This window comes from Muntiacus reevesi, chromosome X (genome assembly GCF_963930625.1).
Source record: "Muntiacus reevesi chromosome X, mMunRee1.1, whole genome shotgun sequence".
Classification (NCBI taxonomy): Eukaryota; Metazoa; Chordata; class Mammalia; order Artiodactyla; family Cervidae; genus Muntiacus; species Muntiacus reevesi.
The window spans coordinates 45173543-45192201 of record NC_089271.1 but is presented as its reverse complement, the minus strand read 5'-3'; the positions used below and the strand labels follow the sequence as shown (position 1 = coordinate 45192201).

The 18659-nt window shown below is 37.0% G+C and overlaps 1 protein-coding gene across 1 annotated transcript in view; it reads left to right on the top strand.

Annotated features, from left to right (window-relative positions):
• The window catches only part of ARHGEF9 (Cdc42 guanine nucleotide exchange factor 9), a 450802-nt gene extending 436732 nt beyond the window's left edge, over positions 1–14070 (top strand). Inside the window, exon 13 of the mRNA XM_065915654.1 lies at positions 13998–14070. Within this exon, the coding sequence (XP_065771726.1) occupies positions 13998–14011 (14 nt within the window). The 3' untranslated portion in view covers positions 14012–14070. The remainder of the gene's footprint in view (positions 1–13997) is intronic.
• The last annotated feature ends 4589 nt before the right edge of the window (positions 14071–18659 follow it).

Sequence of the window (18659 nt, the reverse complement as noted above, 5' to 3'; positions counted from 1 at the left end):
AATCAGTGAACTAGAAGATAAAATGGTGGAAATAACTTCTGAAGAGTAGAATAAAGTAAAAAGAATGAAAAGAGCTGAGGACAGTCTCAGAGACTTATGGGACCATATCAAATAAACCGACATTTGAATTATAGGGGTCCCAGAAGAAGAAGAGAAAAAGAAAGGGTATGAGAAAACTTCTGAAGAGATTATAGTTGAAAATTTCCCGAACATGGAAAAGGGTATAGCCAATCAAGTTCAAGAGGCACAAAGAGTCCCATACAGGAGAAACCCAAGGAGAAACATGCCAGGACACATACTAATCAAAGAACAAAGACTAAACACAAAGAAAGAATATTAAAAGCAGCAAGGGAGAAGCAACAAGTAACATACAAGGGAAACCCCATATGCTTAACAGCTGATCTTTCAGCAGAAACTCTGCAGGCCAGAAGGGAAAGGCAGGACTGAAAGGGAAAAATCTACAACCAAGATTACTGTACCCAGCAAGGATCTCATTCAAAATTGATGGAGAAATCAAAAGCTTTTCACACAAGCAAAATTTAAGAGAATTCAGGGCCACCAAACCAGCTTTACAACAAATGTTAAAGGGACTTATATAGTCAAGAAATACAAGAGAGGAAAAAAGATCTACAAAATGAACCCCAGAAAATTAAGAAAATGGCAGTAGGAACATATATATGAATAATTATTTTAAAAGTAAATGGATTAAATGCTTCAACCAAAAGACACAGACTGACTGAATGGATACAAAAACAAGATCCATATTTATGCTGTCTACAAGAAACCCACTTCAGGCCTCAAGACATATATAGACTGAAAGTGAGAGAATGGAAAAATATATTCCATACAAATGGGAAGCAAAAGAAAGCTCGAGTAGCAATCCTCATATCAGACAAAATACACCTTAAAATAAAGAAGATTACAAGAGATAAGGAAGGACACTACACAATGGTTAAGGGATCAGTCCAAGAGGAAGACATAACAATTATAAATATCTATGCACCCAACACAGGAGCACCTCAGTACATAAGACAAAGACTAACAGACATAAAAGGAGAAATTGACAGTAATACAATAATAGAAGAGTTTAACACCCCACTTACACCAATGGGCAGATCATCAAAACAGACAATTAATAAAGAAGCACAAGTCTTAAATGATACATTGGATGAGATAGATCTCATAGATATCTTCAGAACATTTCATACAAATGCAGAAAAATACACCTTCTTCCCAAGTGCACATGGAACATTCTCTAGGATAAACCACATCTTGGGTCGCAAATCAAGCTTCAGTAAATTTAAGAAAATTGAAATCTTATCAAGCATCTTCTCCAAACATAACGCAATGAGACTAGATATTGATTACAATGAAAAAAAAAAAAAAACACTAAGAAACACAAACACATGCAGAGTAAACAACACATTTCTAAATAACCAACAGGTTAATGAAGAAATCAAAAAGGAAATAAAAATATTTCAAGAAACACATGACAATGAACACACAGCTCAAAACCTACGCTATGCATCAAAAGCAGTTCTAAGAGGGAAGTTTATAGCAAAACATTCCTATCTCAAGAAAGAAGAAAAACATTGAATAGACAACCTAACTTTACAGCTAAAACAACTGCAAAACGAAGGAGAACAACAACAACAACAACAACAAAAAACCCCACAAAATTAGTAGAAGGAAAGAAATCATAAGAATCCAAGCAGAAATAAATGAAAAAGAAATGAAAGAAACAATAGTAAAGATTAACAAAACTAAAAGCTGATTCTTTGAGACGATAAACAAAAATGACAAATCTGTAGCCAGGCTCATCAAGAACAAAAGAAAGAAGAATCAAATCAACAAAATTAGAAATGAAAAAGGAGAAGTTACAACAAACAATGCAGAAATACAAAGGATTATAAGAGACCATTATGAATAACTATATGGCAATAAAATCGATAAGCTGAAAGAAATGGACAGATTCTTAGAAAACATCAATCTTCCAAAACTGAATCAGGAAGAAAAAGAAATTATGAACAACCCAATTACAAGCACTGAAATTGAAGCTGTGATCAAAAATCTCCCGAAAAGAAACAACCAAGGACCAGGCTTCACAGGAGAATTCTATCAAACATTTAGAGAAGAACTCATGCCTATCCTCCTAAAACTCTTTCAAAAAAATTGGAAAGAACACTTGCAAACTCATTCTATGAGGCCACCATCACCCTGATACCGAAACCAGACAAACACTAAAATAGAAAACTACAGACCAATATCACTGATGAACATAGATGCAAAAATCCTCAACAAAATTTTAGCAAACAGAATTCAGCAACACATCAATAAGCTCATACACCATGATCAAGTTAGGTTTATTCCAGGAATGCAAGGATCCATTAATATCCACAAAGCAATCAATGTGATTTTTTGAATACTAACAAATTGAAAGAATATATATATATATGAAGTCATCTCAATAGATGAAGAAAAACCCTTTGACAAAATTCAGCACCCATTTATGATTAAAACCCTTCAAAAATGGACATAGAAGGAACCTACCTCAACATAGTAAAGACCATATATGATAAGCCTACAGTAAGCATTATTCTCAATGGTGAGAAAGTGGAAGCATTCCCTGTAGGATCAGGAACAAGACAAGGGTGTCCACTTTCACCACTAATATTCAACATAGGTCTGGAATTCCTAGCTACAGCAATCAGTGAAGAAAAAGAAATAAAAGGAATCCAGATCAGAAAAATGTAAACCTATCACTGTTTGCAGATGACATGATACTGTACATAGAAAACCCTAAAGATAGTATGAGAAAATTACTAGAGCTAATCAGTGAATTTATCAAAGTTGCAGGATACAAAATCAATACACAGAAATCACTTGCATTTCTATATACTAACTATGAAAAATCAGAAAGAGAAATTAAGGAATCAATTTCATTCACCATTGCAACAAAAAGAGTTAAGTATTTAGGAATAAGCTTACATTAGGAGACAAAAGAACTGTACAGAGAAAATTATAAGACACTGATGAAATAAATCAAAGATGACATAAAAGAATGGAAAGATAGTCCATGTTCTTGGGTAGGAAGAATCAATATTGTGAGAATGACTATACTACCAAACACAATCTATAGATTCAGTGCAATCCCTATCAAATTACCAATGGCATTTTTCACAGAACTAGAATAAAAAATTTCGCAATTCATATGGAAACACAAAAGACCCCGAATAGCCAAAGTAGCCTTGATAAAGAAGAATGGAGGTGGAGGAATCCAAATTTCTGACTTCAGATTGTACTACAAAGCTAAAGTTATCAAGAGCGTATGGTACTGGCACAAAAACAGAAATACAGACCAATGAAACAAGATAGAAAGCCCAGAAATAAACCCATGAAACTATGGGTAGCTTATTTTTGACAAAGGAGGCAAGAATATACAATGGGGTAAAGGCAGCCTCTTCAATAAATGATGCTGTGAAAACTGGGCAGCTACCTGTAAAAGAATGAAATTAGAACACTTCCTGACACCATACACAAAGATAAAATCAAAATGGATTAAAGCCCTAAATGAACACCAGAAACTGTAAAACTCTTAGAGGAAGACATAGGAAGACCACTCGATGTGATAAATCAAAGCAAGATCTTCTATGACACACCTCCTAGAGTAAAGGAAATAAAAACAAAAGTAACCAAGTGGGACAATATTAAACTTAAAAGCTTTTGCACAAAAAAGGAAACAATAAGCGAGGTGAAAAGAATGGGAGAAAATAATAGTAAATGAAAGAATTGACAAGGATTAATTTCCAAAATATACAGCAGCTCATACAACTCAATCCCAGGAAAACAAACAGCCCACTCAAAAAGTGTGAAAAAGACATAAACAGACATTTATCCAAAGAAGAAATGCAGATGGCTGACAAACACATGAAAAGATGTTCAGTGTTGCTCATTATTCAGTTCAGTTCAGTCGCTCAGTCATGTCCGACTCTTTGCGACCCCATGAATTGCAGCACGCCAGGTCTCCCGGTCCATCACCAACTCCCAGAGTTTACTCAGACTCATGTCCATCGAGTTAGTGATGCCATGCACCCATCTCCACCTCTGTCGTCCACTTCTCCTCCTGCCCCCAATCCCTCCCAGCATCAGGGTCTTTTCCAATGAGTCAACTCTTTGCATGAGGTGGCCAAAGTATTGGAGCTTCAGCTTCAGCATCAGTCCTTCCAATGAACACCTAGAATTGATCTCCTTTAGGATGGACTGGTTGGCTCTTCTTGCAGTCCAAGGGACTCTCAAGAGTCTTTTCCAACACCATAGTTCAAACGCATCAATTTTTCGGTGCTCAACTTTCTTCACAGTCCAACTCTCACATCCATACATGACTACTGGAAAAACCATAGCCTTGACCAGACGGAGAGAAATGCAAATCAAAACCACAATGAGATATCACCTCACACTGGTCAGAATGGCCATCATCAAAATGTCTACAAATAATAAATGCTGGAGATGGTGTGGAGAAAAGGGAATGCTCTTGCACTATTGGTGGGAATGTAAATTGATACAGCAACTATGGAAGATTGTATGAAGATGCCTTGAAAACTACAAATAAAACCACCATATGACCCAGTACTTGGATGCAATCTCAAAAACGACAAAATGATCTCTGTTCGTTTCCAAGGCAAACCATTCAATATCATGGTAATCCAAGCCTATGCCCCAACCAGTAACACTGAAGAAGCCAAATTTGAATGGTTTTATGAAGACCTGCAAGACCTTTTGGAACTAACACCCAAAAAAGATGTCCTTTTCATTATAGGGGACTGGAATGCAAAAGCGGGAAGTCAAGAAACACCTGGAGTAACAGGCAAATTTGGTCTTGGAGTACGGAATGTAGCAGGGCAAATGCTAATACAGTTTTGCCAAGAGAACGCACTGGTCATAGATAGCAAACACCCTCTTCCAACAACACAAGAGAAGACTCTACACATGGGCATCACCAGATGGCCAACACTGAAATCAGACTAATTATATTCTTTGCAGCCAAAGATGGAGAAGCTCTATAATGTCAGCAAAACATGACTGGGAGCTGACTATGGCTCAGATAATGAACTCCTTATTGCCAAATTCAGACTTAAACTGAAAAGAATAGGGATAACTACTAGATCATTCACATATGACCTAAATCAAATCCCTTATGACTATACAGTGGAAGTGAGAAATAGATTTAAGGGAATGGATCTGATAGACAGAGAGCCTAATGAACTATGAACAGAGGTCCATGACATTGTATAGAAGACAGGGATCAATACCATCCCCATGGAAAAGAAATGCAAAAAGACAAAATGATTGTCTGAGGAGGCCTTACAAATGCTGTGAAACAAAGAGAAGCAAAAAACAAAGGAGAAAAGGAATGATATTCCCATTTGAATGCAGAGTTCCAAAGAATAGCCAGGAGAGATAAGAAAGCCTTCTTCAGCGATCAATGCAAAGGAATACAGGAAAACAATATAATAGGAAAGACTAGAGATATCTTCAAGAAAATTAGAGGTACCAAGGGAACATTTCACGTAAAGATGGGCTCGATAAAGGACAGAAATGGTATGGACCTAACAGAAGCAGAAGATATTAAGAAGAGGGGGCAAGAATACACAGAAGAACTGTACAAAAATGATCTGCATGACCCAGATAATCACAATGGTGTGATCACTCACCTAGAGCCAGACATCCTGGAATGTGAAGTCAAGTGGACCTTAGAAAGGATCACTACGAACAAAGCTAGTGGATGTGATGGAATTCCAGTTGAGCTATTTAAAATCCTGAAAGATGAAGCTGTGAAAGTGCTGCACTCAATATGCCACCAAATTTGGAAAACTCAGCAGTGGCCATAGGACTGGAAAAAGTCCGTTTTCATTTCAATCCCTAAGAAAGGCAATCCCAAAGAATGCTCAAACTACCACACAATTGCACTCATCTTACATGTTAGTAAAGTAATGCTCAAAATTCTTCAAGCCAGGCCTCAGCAATATGTGAACCGAGAACTTCCAGATGTTCAAGCTAGTTTTAGAAAAGGCAGAGGAACCAGAGATCAAATTGTCAATATCTGCTGAATCATTTAAAAAGCAAGAGAATTCCAGAAAAAACATCTGTTTCTGCTTTATTGACTATACCAACGCCTTTGACTGTGTGAATCACAATAAACTGTGGAAAATTCTGAAGGAGATGGGAATGCCAGACCACCTGATCTGCCTCTTGAGAAACCTGTATACAGGTCAGGGAGCAACAGTTAGAACTGGACATGGAAAAACAGACTGGTTCCAAATAGGAAAAGGAGTATGTCAAGACTATATATTGTCACCCTGCTTATTTAACTTATATGCAGAGTACATCATGAGAAACACTGGGCTGTAGGAAGTACAAGCTGGAATTAAAATTGCTGGGAGAAATATCAATAACCTCAGATATGCAGATGACACCACCCTTATGGCAGAAAGTGAAGAGGAACTAAAAAAACCTCTTGATGAAAGCGAAAGAGGAGAGTGAAAAAGTTGGCTTAAAGCTCAACATTCAGAAAACTAAGATCATGGCTTCTGGTCCCATCACTTCATGGGAAATAGATGGGGAGACAGTGGAAACAGCGTCAGACTTTATTTTTGGGGGGCTCCAAAATCAGTGCAGATGGTGACTGCAGCCATGAAATTAAAAGATGCTTACTCCTTGGAAGGAAAGTGATGACCAACCTATATAGCATATTAAAAAGCAGAGACATTACTTTGCCAACAAATGTCTGTCTTGTCAAGGCTATGGTTTTTTCAGTGGTCATGTATGGATGTGAGAGTTCGACTGTGAAGAAAGATGAGCATCGAAATATTGATGCTTTTGAACTATGGTGTTGGAGAAGACTCTTGAGAGTTCCTTGGACTGCAAGAAGAGCCAACCAGTCCATCCTGAAGGAGATCAGTCCTGGGTGTTCATTGGAAGGACTGATGCTGAAGCTGAAACTCCAATATTTTGGCCACCTCATGCAAAGAGTTGACTCATTGGAAAAGACCCTGATGCTGGGAGGGATTGGGGGCAGGAGGAGAAGGGGACAACAGAGGTAGAGGTGTCTGGATGGCATCACCAACTCGATGGGCATGAGTCTGAGTAAACTCCGAGAGTTACTGATGGACAGGGAGGCCTGGAGTGCTGCGATTCATGGGGTCGCAAAGAATCAGACAAGACTGAGCAACTGAACTGAACTGATGACCCAGCAATCCCACTCCTAGGAATATACCCTGAGGAAACCAGGGTTGAAAAAGACACACATATCCCACTGTTCATTGCAACACTATTTACAGTTGCTAGAACATTGAAGCCACCTACATGCCTATCGACAGATGAATGGATAAAGAAGTTGTGGTACATATACACAATGCAATATTACTAAGCCATAAAAAGGAGTACATTTGTGTCAGTTCTGATGAGGTGGATCAACCTAGAACCTATTACAGAGTGAAATGCATCAGAATGAGAAAGATAAGTATCATATTCTAATGCAAATATACTGAAAGTAGAAAAATGTTTCTGAAGAATTTATTTACAGGGCAACAGTGGAGAAACAGACATAGAGAATAGACTTATGGACATGGGGAGAGGGGAGGAGAAAGTGAGATGTATGGAAAAAGTAACATGGAAACTTCAATTACCATATGTAAAATACATAGCCAATGGGAATTTTCTGTATGGCTCAGGAAACTCAAACAGGGGCTCTGTACCAACCTAGAGGGGTGGGGTGGGGAGGGAGATGAGAGGGAGTATATGTATTCCTATGGCTGATTCATGTTGAGGTTTGACGGAAAACAAAATTCTGTAAAGCATTTTCCTTCAATAAAATATAAATTAAAAAAAAAATCTTCCAACAAACAAAACCCCAGCACTTAATGTCTTCACAGTCAAATTCTGTCAAATGTTTAGAGAAGAGTTAAAACACATCCTACTCAAACTCTTCCAAAAAAATTGCAGAGGGAGGATCATTCTCAAATCCTTCTACAAAGCCACCATTACCCTGATACCAAAACCAGACAAACCTATCACAAAAATAAAATTCCAGGCTAATGTCACTAATGAACATTGATGCAAAAATCCTCCACAAAATACTATCAAACAGAATCCAACAATACGTTGAAGGATTATACAGCATGGTCAAGTATGGTTTGTCCCAGGGATATGAGAATTCTTCAGTAAGCAGAAAACAATCAATGTGACACATTATATGAGCAATTTGAAAGATAATAACCATATGATAATCTCAATAGATGTGGAAAAAACTTGACAAAATTCAACACCTATTTATGATTTTAAAAAAAGGACAGAAAGTGGGCATAGAGGGAATCTACCTCAACATAATAAGTGTCATAAATATGCAAACCCATTTTGCTGGGGGAAATAGCAATTGCTGGGAGAAAGATTACCAGGAGAAATATCAATAAACTCAGATATGCAGATCACAGCACCCTTATGGCAGAACGTGAAGAAGAACTAAAGAGCCTCTTGACAAAAGTGAAAGAGGAGAGTGAACAAGTTGAGTTAAAGCTCAACATTCAGAAAACAAAGATCATGGCATCTGGTCCCATCACTTCATGGCAAAAAGATGGAAAAACAGTGGAAACAGTGACTGACTTTATTTTAGGGGGGCTCCAAAATCACTGCAGATGGTGACTGCAGCCATAAAATAAAAAGACGCTTACTCCTTGGGAGAAAAAGCTATGACCAACCTAGACAGCATATTAAAAAGCAGAGACATTACTTTGCCAACAAAGGTCCTCCTAGTCAAGGCTATGGTTTTTCCAGTAGTCATGTATGGATGTGAGAGTTGGACTATAAAGAGAACTGAGCACCAAAGAACTAATGCTTTTGAACTGTGGTGTTGGAGAAGACTCTTGAGAGTCCCTTGGACTGCAAGATCTAACCAGTCCATCTTAAAGGAAATCAGTCTTGAATGTTGATTGGAAGGACTGATGTTGAAGCTGAAACTCCAATACTTTGGCCACCTCGTGCGAAGAGTTGACTCATTGGAAAAGACCCTGATGCTGGGAGGGATTGGGGGCAGGAGGAGAAAGGGATGACAGAGGATGAGATGGCTGGATGGCATCACCAACTCGATGGGCATGAGTCTGAGTAAACTCTGGGAGTTGGTGATGGACAGGGAGGCCTGGCATGCTTCAATCCATGGGGTCGCAAAGAGTCGGACATGACTGAGCGACTGAACTGAACTGAACTGATGCAAACCCACAACAAATATTATTTCAATGGTGAAAAAAAGGAAAGCGTCTCCTCAAAGATCAGGGACATCACAATTGTGTCCTTTCTTCCCAGTATTATTTGATATAGTTTTTGAACTCCTAGCCATGGTCATCAGAGAAAAAAAGAAATAAATAGAATCCAAATTAAAGAGAAAAAGTAAAACTCTTTGCAGATAACATGAAACTATACATAAAAATTCCTAGAGATGCCACCAGAGAACTACTAGTGCTAATCAATATATTTTGTGATGACTGGGATATTAAATTAATACACATCATTCTGTTGCATTTTTAAACTCTAACAATGAAAAATACTAAAGAGAATTTAAGGAGACAATCCCATTTACTATGCAACAAAAGAAAATATAAACCTAGAAATAGACCTACCTAAGGAGAAAAGAAATCTTTACTCTGAAAAGTATAAGAAGTTGGTGAAAGAAATCAGAGATGACACAAGCAGATAGAAAGATAGGCTGCATTCTTGTATTGTAAGAATCAATATTGTGAAAATTATTATACTGTGCTACACAAAACTATGTTCAGGTTCAATACAATCTCTATCAAATTACTAAGGCATTATTCAAAGATTTAAAACAAACAAAAAAATTCAGTTTGTATGGAAACTCTAAAGAACTTGAACAGCCAAAGAGGTCTTGAGAAAGAAAAATGGAGCTAGAGAAATCAAGCTCCCTGATTTCATACTATAGTGCAAAGTTACAGTAATCAAGACAGTATTGTAATGACACAAAAACAGAAATATACATCAATAGAACAGGATAGAAAGTCCAGAAATAAGCCATGCATCTATGCTAACCTAATCTATGACAAAGGAGACTGAAATATACAATGGAGGAAAGACAGAATCTTCAATAAGTTGTGCTGAGAAAAGTGGACAGTCATATATAGAAGAATGAAACTACTACACTCACTAACACCATACACAAAAATAAACTCATAGTGGATTGCTATTGTTCAGTCATTTCCAATTCTTTCTGACCCTATGGACTACAGCATGCCAAGCTGCCCTGTCCTTCATCATCTCCCAGAGCTTGCTCAAACTCATGTCCATTGAAATGGTGATGCCATTCAATCATTTTGCCCTTTGTCATCCCCTTCTCCTCGTGTCTTCAATCTTTCCTGGCATCAGGGTATTTTCCAATGAGTTTCTCTTCGTATCAGGTGTCCAAAGTATTTGCACTTCAGCCTCAGTCATTCCAATGGATAATCTGGGTTGATTTCCTTTAGAATTGACTAGTTTGAACTCCTTGCATTCCAAGGGACTCTCCAAAACCACAGTTCGAAAGCATTAGGTCTTTGGTGCTCAGTCTTCTTTATGGTCTAGTTCTCTCATCCATACATAACTACTGGAAAAAACATAGTTTTGACTATATGGATCTTTGTTGGCAAAATGATGTTTCTGCTATTTAGTATGCTGTCTAGGTTTGTCATAGCTTTTCTTCCAAGGAGAAAGTATCTTTTAATTTCATGGCTGCAGTCACTATCTGCAGTGATTTTGGAGCCCAAGAAATAAAGTCTGTCACTGAGCCCATGGACTGTAACCCATCAGGCTCCTCTGTCCATATAATTCTCCAGGCAAGAATACTGGAGTGGCTAGCCATTCACTTCTCCAGGGGATCTTCCCAACCCAGGGATCAAACCCGTGTCTCCTACATTGCAGGTGGATTCTTTCATGTCTGAGTCACCAGGGAAGCCCATATAATGAATTGAGGACCTAAATATAAAGCCAGAAACTATAAAACTCTTAGAGGAATATAAGCAGAACCCTCTTTGACATAAATTGTAGCAAGATCTTTTTGACCTATCTTGTAAAGTAGTGAAAATAAAAACAAAAATGAACAAATGGACTCAATTTAAATTACAAGCTTGTCTTACAGAAAGGAAACCATAAGCAAGATGAAAACACAACCTTCAAAATGGGAAAATATATTTGCAAACCAAGCAACTGACAGGGAATTAATCTCCAAAATGTACAAACAGCTCATGGAGCTCAATATAAGTAACAACCAAACAAACAAAAATGAGCAGAAGAGGTAAATAGAAAGTTTTCAAAGAAGACATACAGAGTATGTGAGTATGTATTATATACACTATTGAGACTATGTATAAAATAGATAACTAATAAGAACATACTGTATAGAATATTGTATATGCTGCTACCTCGCTTCAGTTGTGTCCGATTCTGTGCAACCCCATAGACAGTAGCCCGCCAGGCTCCCCCGTCCCTGGGATTCTGCAGGCAGGAACACTGGAGCGGGTTGCCATTTCCTTCTGCAATGCATGGAATTGAAAAGTGAAAGAAAGGGAAGTCGCTCAGTCGTGTCTGACTCTTGGCGAGCCCATGGACTGCAGCCTACCAGGCTCCTTCGTCCATGGGGTTTTCCAGGCAAGAGTACTGGAGTGGGGTGCCATTGCCTTCTCTGATAAGTATATATATTAATACATATATTTCCTCTTTTCTTGGATTTTCATCAGATTAAGGTCAACACAGAGTATTGAGTAGAGTCCCCTGTGCTCTACAATATGCTCTTATTAGTTACCTATTTTAAAAGAGATGTGAATACCAGACCACCTTACCAGCCTCCTGACAAACCTGTATGCAGGTCAAGAAGCAACAGTTTGAACTAGACATGGAACAACAGATTGGTTCAAAATTGGAAAAGGAGTACAAAAGGGCTGTATATTGTCAGTCTACTTATTTAACTTATATGCAGTGTACATCTTGTGAAATGCTGGGCTAGATGAAGCAAAACTATAATCAAGATTGCCAGGACAAATATCAATAACCTCAGATATGCAGATAACAGCACCTTAATGGCAGAACGTGAAGAGGACCTAAAGAGCCTCTTGATGAAGGAGATAGAGGAGAGTGAAAAGACTGGCTTAAAACTCAACATTCAGAAAACTAAGATCATGGCATCTGGTCCCATTGCCTCATGGCAAATAGATGGGGAGACAATGGAAACAATGACAGATTTTTTTCTTGGGCTCCAAAATCTCTGTGGAAGGTGACAGCAGCCAAGAACTTAAAAGTCACTTGCTCCCTGGAAGAAAAGCTATGTCAAACCTCCATAGTATATTAAAAAGCAAAGACATTATTTTGCTGACAAAGGTCTGTCTAATCAAAACTATGCTTTTTTCCAGTAGTCATGTTAGACTTAGACCATAGAGAAGGCTGAGCACCAACGAAATGATGCTTTCAAACTGTGATGTTGGAAAAGACTCTTGATATTCCCTCAGACTGCAGAGAGATCAAACTATTCAATCCTAAAGGGAATCAACCCAGAATATTCATTGGAAGGACCAATGTTGAAGCTGAAGCTCCAATACTTTGGCCATCTTATTCAAAGAGCACTGGAGAAGACCCTGATGCTGGGAAAGAGTGAAGGCAGGAGGAGAAGGTGACAACAGAGGACAAGATGGTTGGATGGCATCACCAACTCAAAGGACATGAGTTTGAGCAAGCTCTGGGAGATGATGAAGGAAAGGTCAATCTGACATGCTACAGACCTTGAGTTCCCAGAGTTGGACGCTATTGAACAAAACTAACATATTTCTGTTGTACAGACAGCAGATACTAACACAATTTTGTAAGGCAAATTAAAAATTAATAAAGAAAGAATTAGTTGATTGCATAAGTGTACCTTTATGTCTGACTTTCTATTCTACTACTATGTTCTATGTGCCCATGCCAACACCACAATGTTTTGATTACTATAACTTTGTAATACAACATGAAAACAGGTAGTGTGAAGCTTTCATATTTTTCTGTTTTGTCTCACAATTGGTTTTGCTATAATGGGTGTTTTGTGGTTCCATATAAATTTTATATGGTCATTTTTATTTTATGAAAAATGGTATTGAAATTTTGATAGTGATTACATTAAATCTGTAAATTGCTTTGGACATTAGAAAAAAAATATTAATTCTACCAATCCAAGAAAACAGGATATATTGTCATTTATTTTTGTTTTCTTTAATTTCTTTCATCATAGGTATGTAGTTTTCATTGTTCAGGTCCATCGTTTTTTTGGTTAAATTAATTTCTAAGTGTTTCATTGATTTTGGCACTATTGTGGAAGAGATTACCATCTTATTTTTTTCAGATTTAAAAAAAGCTTATTATTTGTTTTCTCCTTGTTGGTTTTGTGTTCTTCCACTAAATGATTTTTAGTTTAAACACTTTTTTGCATCTTTGTAATTTGCTAAATATAAAATCCTGTTATCTGCAAATGTAATTTTACCTTTTCCTTCTGTATATTAATGCCTTTTGTTTATTTTTCACACTTATGGCTATGGGTAGGACCTCCAGAACTGTGATAAGTGTGAATGGAAAGGATGAGGATCATTTTTTAGCTCATTCTTAGAAGAAACATTTTTAACTTTTCAGCATCGAATATGGTGTTAAAAGTGACCTTGTTGTACATGATCTTAATTAAGGTGAGGAACATTTTTCTATACCCAATTTGTTGAATATGGTAATCAAGAAAGTGATATTTTGTCAAGTGCTTTTTGTGTATCTACTAATATATGATTTTTAATGTGTTGTATCACATTTATTTACCTGCCTCCTGAGATATCTGTATGCAGGTCAAGAAGCAACAGTTAGAACCAGACATGGAATGGTCTAGTTCAAAATTGGGAAAAGAGTACGTCAAGGTTGTATATTGTCACCCTGCTTATTTATCTTGTATGCAGAGTACATCATGTAAAATGCTGGGCTGGATGAAGCACAAGCTAGAAGCAAGATTGCCAGGAGAAATATCAATAACCTGAGATATGTAGATGACACCACCCTTATGGCAGAAAGTGAAGAGGAATTGAAGAGTCTCTTGATGAAATTAGAAGAGGAGAGTGAAAAAGTTCGTTTAAAACTTGACATTCAAAAAACAAAGATCGTGGCATCCGGTCCTTCATGGCAAATAGATGGGGAAACAATGGAAACAGAGAAAGACTATTTATTTGGGCTCCAAAATCACTACAGATGGTGACTGCAGCCATGAAATTAAAAGACTCTTGCTCCTTGGGAGAAAAGCAATGACCAAACTAGATAGTATATTGAAAAGCAGAGACATTACTTTGCTGACAAAGCCGCCTCAAAGCTATGGTTTTTCCAGTAGTCATGTATGGATGTGAGAGTTGGACCATAAAGAAAGTTGAGTGCTGAAGAATCAATGCTTTTGAACTGTAGTGTTGGAGAAGACTCTTGAGAGTCTCTTGGACTGCAAGGAGATCAAACCAGTCAATCGTAAAGGAAATCAGTCCTGACTCTTCATTGAAAGGACTAATGCTGAATCTCCAATAATTTGGCCACCTGATGCTAAGAGCTGACTCATTTGAAAAGACCCTGATGTTGGGAAAGATCGAAGGCAGGAGGAGAAGGGGATGACAGAGGATGAGATTGCTGGGTGGCATCACCGACTTTATGGACATGAGTTTGAGCAAGCTACGGTAGTTGGTAATGGACAGGGAAGTCTGGCGTGCTGTAGTCCATGGGGTTGTAAGAGTCAGACAGAACTGAGTGACTGAACTGAACTAATCACATTTGTTGATTCATATATGTTGAACTATGTTTGTATCCCAGGGATAAATATCACTTGATCATGATGAATGTTCTTTATAATGTGCTGCTGAATTCCATTTTCTGTTATTTTACTGACAATTTTTGCATGTATACTCACCAGGGATATTGATCTGTAATTATTTTTTTCTATAGTGTTTTATCTGACTTCGCTATCAGTGTAATGCTGCCCTCATAAAATTAGTTTGGAAATTTTCCCTCTTTTCAGTATTTAAAAAGATTTTGAGAAACATTGACATTGATTCTGCTAAGTTCTCATTATAATTTACCAGTGAAACCATCTGATCCTGGTGTTTTCTGTATTGGGAAATTTTTGATTCATAATTCAATTTTTATATACTCATTATTAGTCTGCTTTTTAAAAAATTTCTCCCTGATTTAATCTTGGAAGATTGTATGTTTCTAGGAATTTACCTATTTCTTCAAGGTTATCCAATTTGTTGGTATGTGTTGTTAATAGTATCTCATAATCCTTTGCATTTCTGTGCTGTGGTATTGATTGTAATGCCTTCTTTTTCATTTCTAATTTAATCTATATAAGCCTGTCTATTTTTTCTTAATATAGATAACATTGACAACTATTTTTATCTTTTGAAAAAGCCAATACTTAGATTCATTGATTTTTTAAAAAATGTTTTCCAGTTTCTAATTCATTTTCACCCTGGATCTTGCATTTGTTATTTTCTCCCCTCTGCTATCTTTTGGCTTAGTTCCTTCTTTTTCTAATTCTTTGAGATGTAAATTGAGGTTGTTTATTTGAGATATGTCATGTTTTTTAATATAGTCATTTATCACTATGAACTTCCCTCTTAGAACTACCTTTGCAGCATTAGATAGATAAGCTTTGATGTTGAACTTCTGATTTTATTGGTCTCAAGATGATTTCTCATTTTCCTTTTGATTTTTGCCCCTTTTTTGGCTAAGTAGTGTTTTCATTAAATCTCCACGATTTGTAAAATTTCCAAATTTCTCTTGTTATTGATTTCTAATTTCATCGTGGTCTGAATAAATAATTGGTGTGGTTTCAATCTTTTCAAATTTTCTAAGACAATTTTTTGTGATGTGTCATATGATCTATTTTGGAGAATGTTTTTTGTGCACTTGAGAAGAATGTGTACTCTGCTGCTGTTGAATGCAATGTCTTGCATATATCTATCATATTTATTTGTCCTAAAGTATAGTTCAAGTCCAAAGTTGCCTTATTGATTCGTTGTCTGGATAATCTATACATTGTTGAAAGTAAGAATTGGAAACCCCAATAACTATTGCTTCACTGACTATTTTTCCCTTAAGATTTATTAATAATTGTTGCAACTTTTAGGTACTCCAATATTTGGTACATAAGTATTTATAATTGTTTATATCCTCTGGATGAGTCAATTGGTTAATTATTGTATAGCATCCTTCTTTGTCTCACTACAGTTTTTTCCTAATGCCTATTTTTTCTGACGTAAGTATAGCTATGCATGCTCTCTTTTGGTTTCCATTTGCATGAAACACATTTTTCTATTTCTTCACTTTCAGTCTTGTGGTGTTCTTAAAGCTTAAGCAATTTTCATGTAGGAGCATATAGTTGAATTTTGGTTTTTCATCCATTTAGCAAATCTATGTCTTTTAATTGGAGGATTTAACAATTTTTATTCAGATTAATTAGTAATAGGTAAAGAATTGCCATTGGAATTTTAACTGTTTTCTGATTGTTTTGTAGTTCCTTTGTTCATTTCTTTGTTTCTACTATTTTTATTGTGAGTTATTGATTATTTTGTTGCTGCATGGTTTAATTCTGTTTCTTTATTATTTGTATGTTTATCATATTTTTTGATGGGTGGTTATTATAATGCTTTTATAATACATCTTGTGTGTACATCCTAAATAGCTTCAGTCGTGTCTGACTCTTTGTGACCCTATAGACTGTAAACGCCCAGGCTCCACTGTCCATGGGATTCCTCAGGCAAGAATACTGGAGTGGGTTGCCATGCCCTCTTTCAGGAAATCTTCCCTACCCAGGATTCAAACCTGAGTCTCCTGCAGCTTCTGCATTCCTGACAGATTCTTTGTCATTGAGCCACTGCATAATATGGGTATATCTTTACTTTTCTCCTTTGCCTGATAATTTAATTTTCATTTCCATGAGAAAATTCTACCAATCTGAATTATTCTCCTTATTTAGTTATATTCCAATTTACATATTTTATTGTGTATCCATTAATAAAATATGGAAGCTATTGTTATTTTTAACAATTTTGTCTCTTACCCTTTATGTTAATGGCAACTAGATGGGTAAACAAAGGAAACAGTGAGAGACTTTATTTTCTCTCCCACAGCCCTATGCATTAGCAGAAAATTGGATTAAAGACTTACTGAGCATGCCCTTGCCCACCAGAACAAGACCCAGTTTTCTCCACAGCCAGTCCCTCCCATTAGGAAGCTTACACAGGCCTCTTATCCTCATCCACCAGAGGACAGACACAAAGAAAACCACAATCACAGAAACATAACCAAAATGACCACATGGATCACAGACTTGTATAACTCAATGAAACTATGAGTCATGCCATGTAGGGCCACCCAGGACAGACAGATCATTGTGGACAGTTCTGACAAAACGTGTTCTACTGGAGAAGGGAATACAAATCACTTTGGTATTCTTGCCTTGAGAACCCCATAAACAGTATGCTACACAGAAAATCCAAAAGGTGCTCCCAGGAACCTACTAGAGTTCATCAATGAATTAAGTAAATTGTAGCATACAAAATTTATAGAGATCACTAAGCTCTAACAATGAAAAATAAAGAGGGGATTTAAGGAAACCAATTTACCATCACCTCAAATTAATAAAATGCCTAGAAATAAATATACCTAAGGATACAAAAGCTCTCTATTATGACAATATAACATGCTGATGAAAGAAATTGGAGGTGACACAAACAGATAGAAAGATATTCCATATTCTTGGTTTGGAAGAATCAATATCACCAGAATGACTATACTGCTCAAGGCAATCTACAGATTCAATGCAATTCCTATCAGGTAATCACCAGCAATTTTCACTGAACTAGAACAACAGCAACAACAACAAAAAATCCGAAATCTTTTGTTTTTTGTTGCTGTTCAGTCACTAAATCTTGTCTGACTCTTTGCAACCCCAAGGACTGCAGCATGCCAGATGCTCCTGTCCTTCACTATCTCACAGAGTTTACTCATTCATGTCCATTGAGTTGGTCATGCTATATAACCATCTCGTCCTTTGCTTCCTTCTTTTCCCTTTGCCCTCAATCTTTACCAGTATCAAGGTCTTTTCCAATGATTCAGCTCTTCCTATCAGGTGGTGAAAGTATGGGAGCTTCAGCTTTAGCCTCAGCCCTTCCAATGTATATTCAGGGTTGATTTCTTTTAGGATTGACTGATTTGATCTCCTTTCTGTACAAGGGATTCTAAAGAGTCTTCTCCTGCAACACAATTTGAAAGCATCAGTTCTTCAGTGCCCAGTCTTCTTTATGGTCCAACTCTCACATCCATACATTACCACTGGAAAAACCATAGCTTTGACTATTTGGACCTTTGTCAGCAAAATGATGTCTCTGTTTTTTTAATACACTGTCTAAGTTTGTCAAACCTTTCCTTGTAGCTCAGATTGTAAAGAGTCTGCCAGCAATGCAGGAGGCCCAGGTTTGATTCCTGGGTTGGGAATATCCCATGAAGAAAGGCACGACAACCCACTCCAGTATGCTTGCCTGGAGAATTCCATGGACAAAGGAGTGTAGTAGGATACAGTCCAC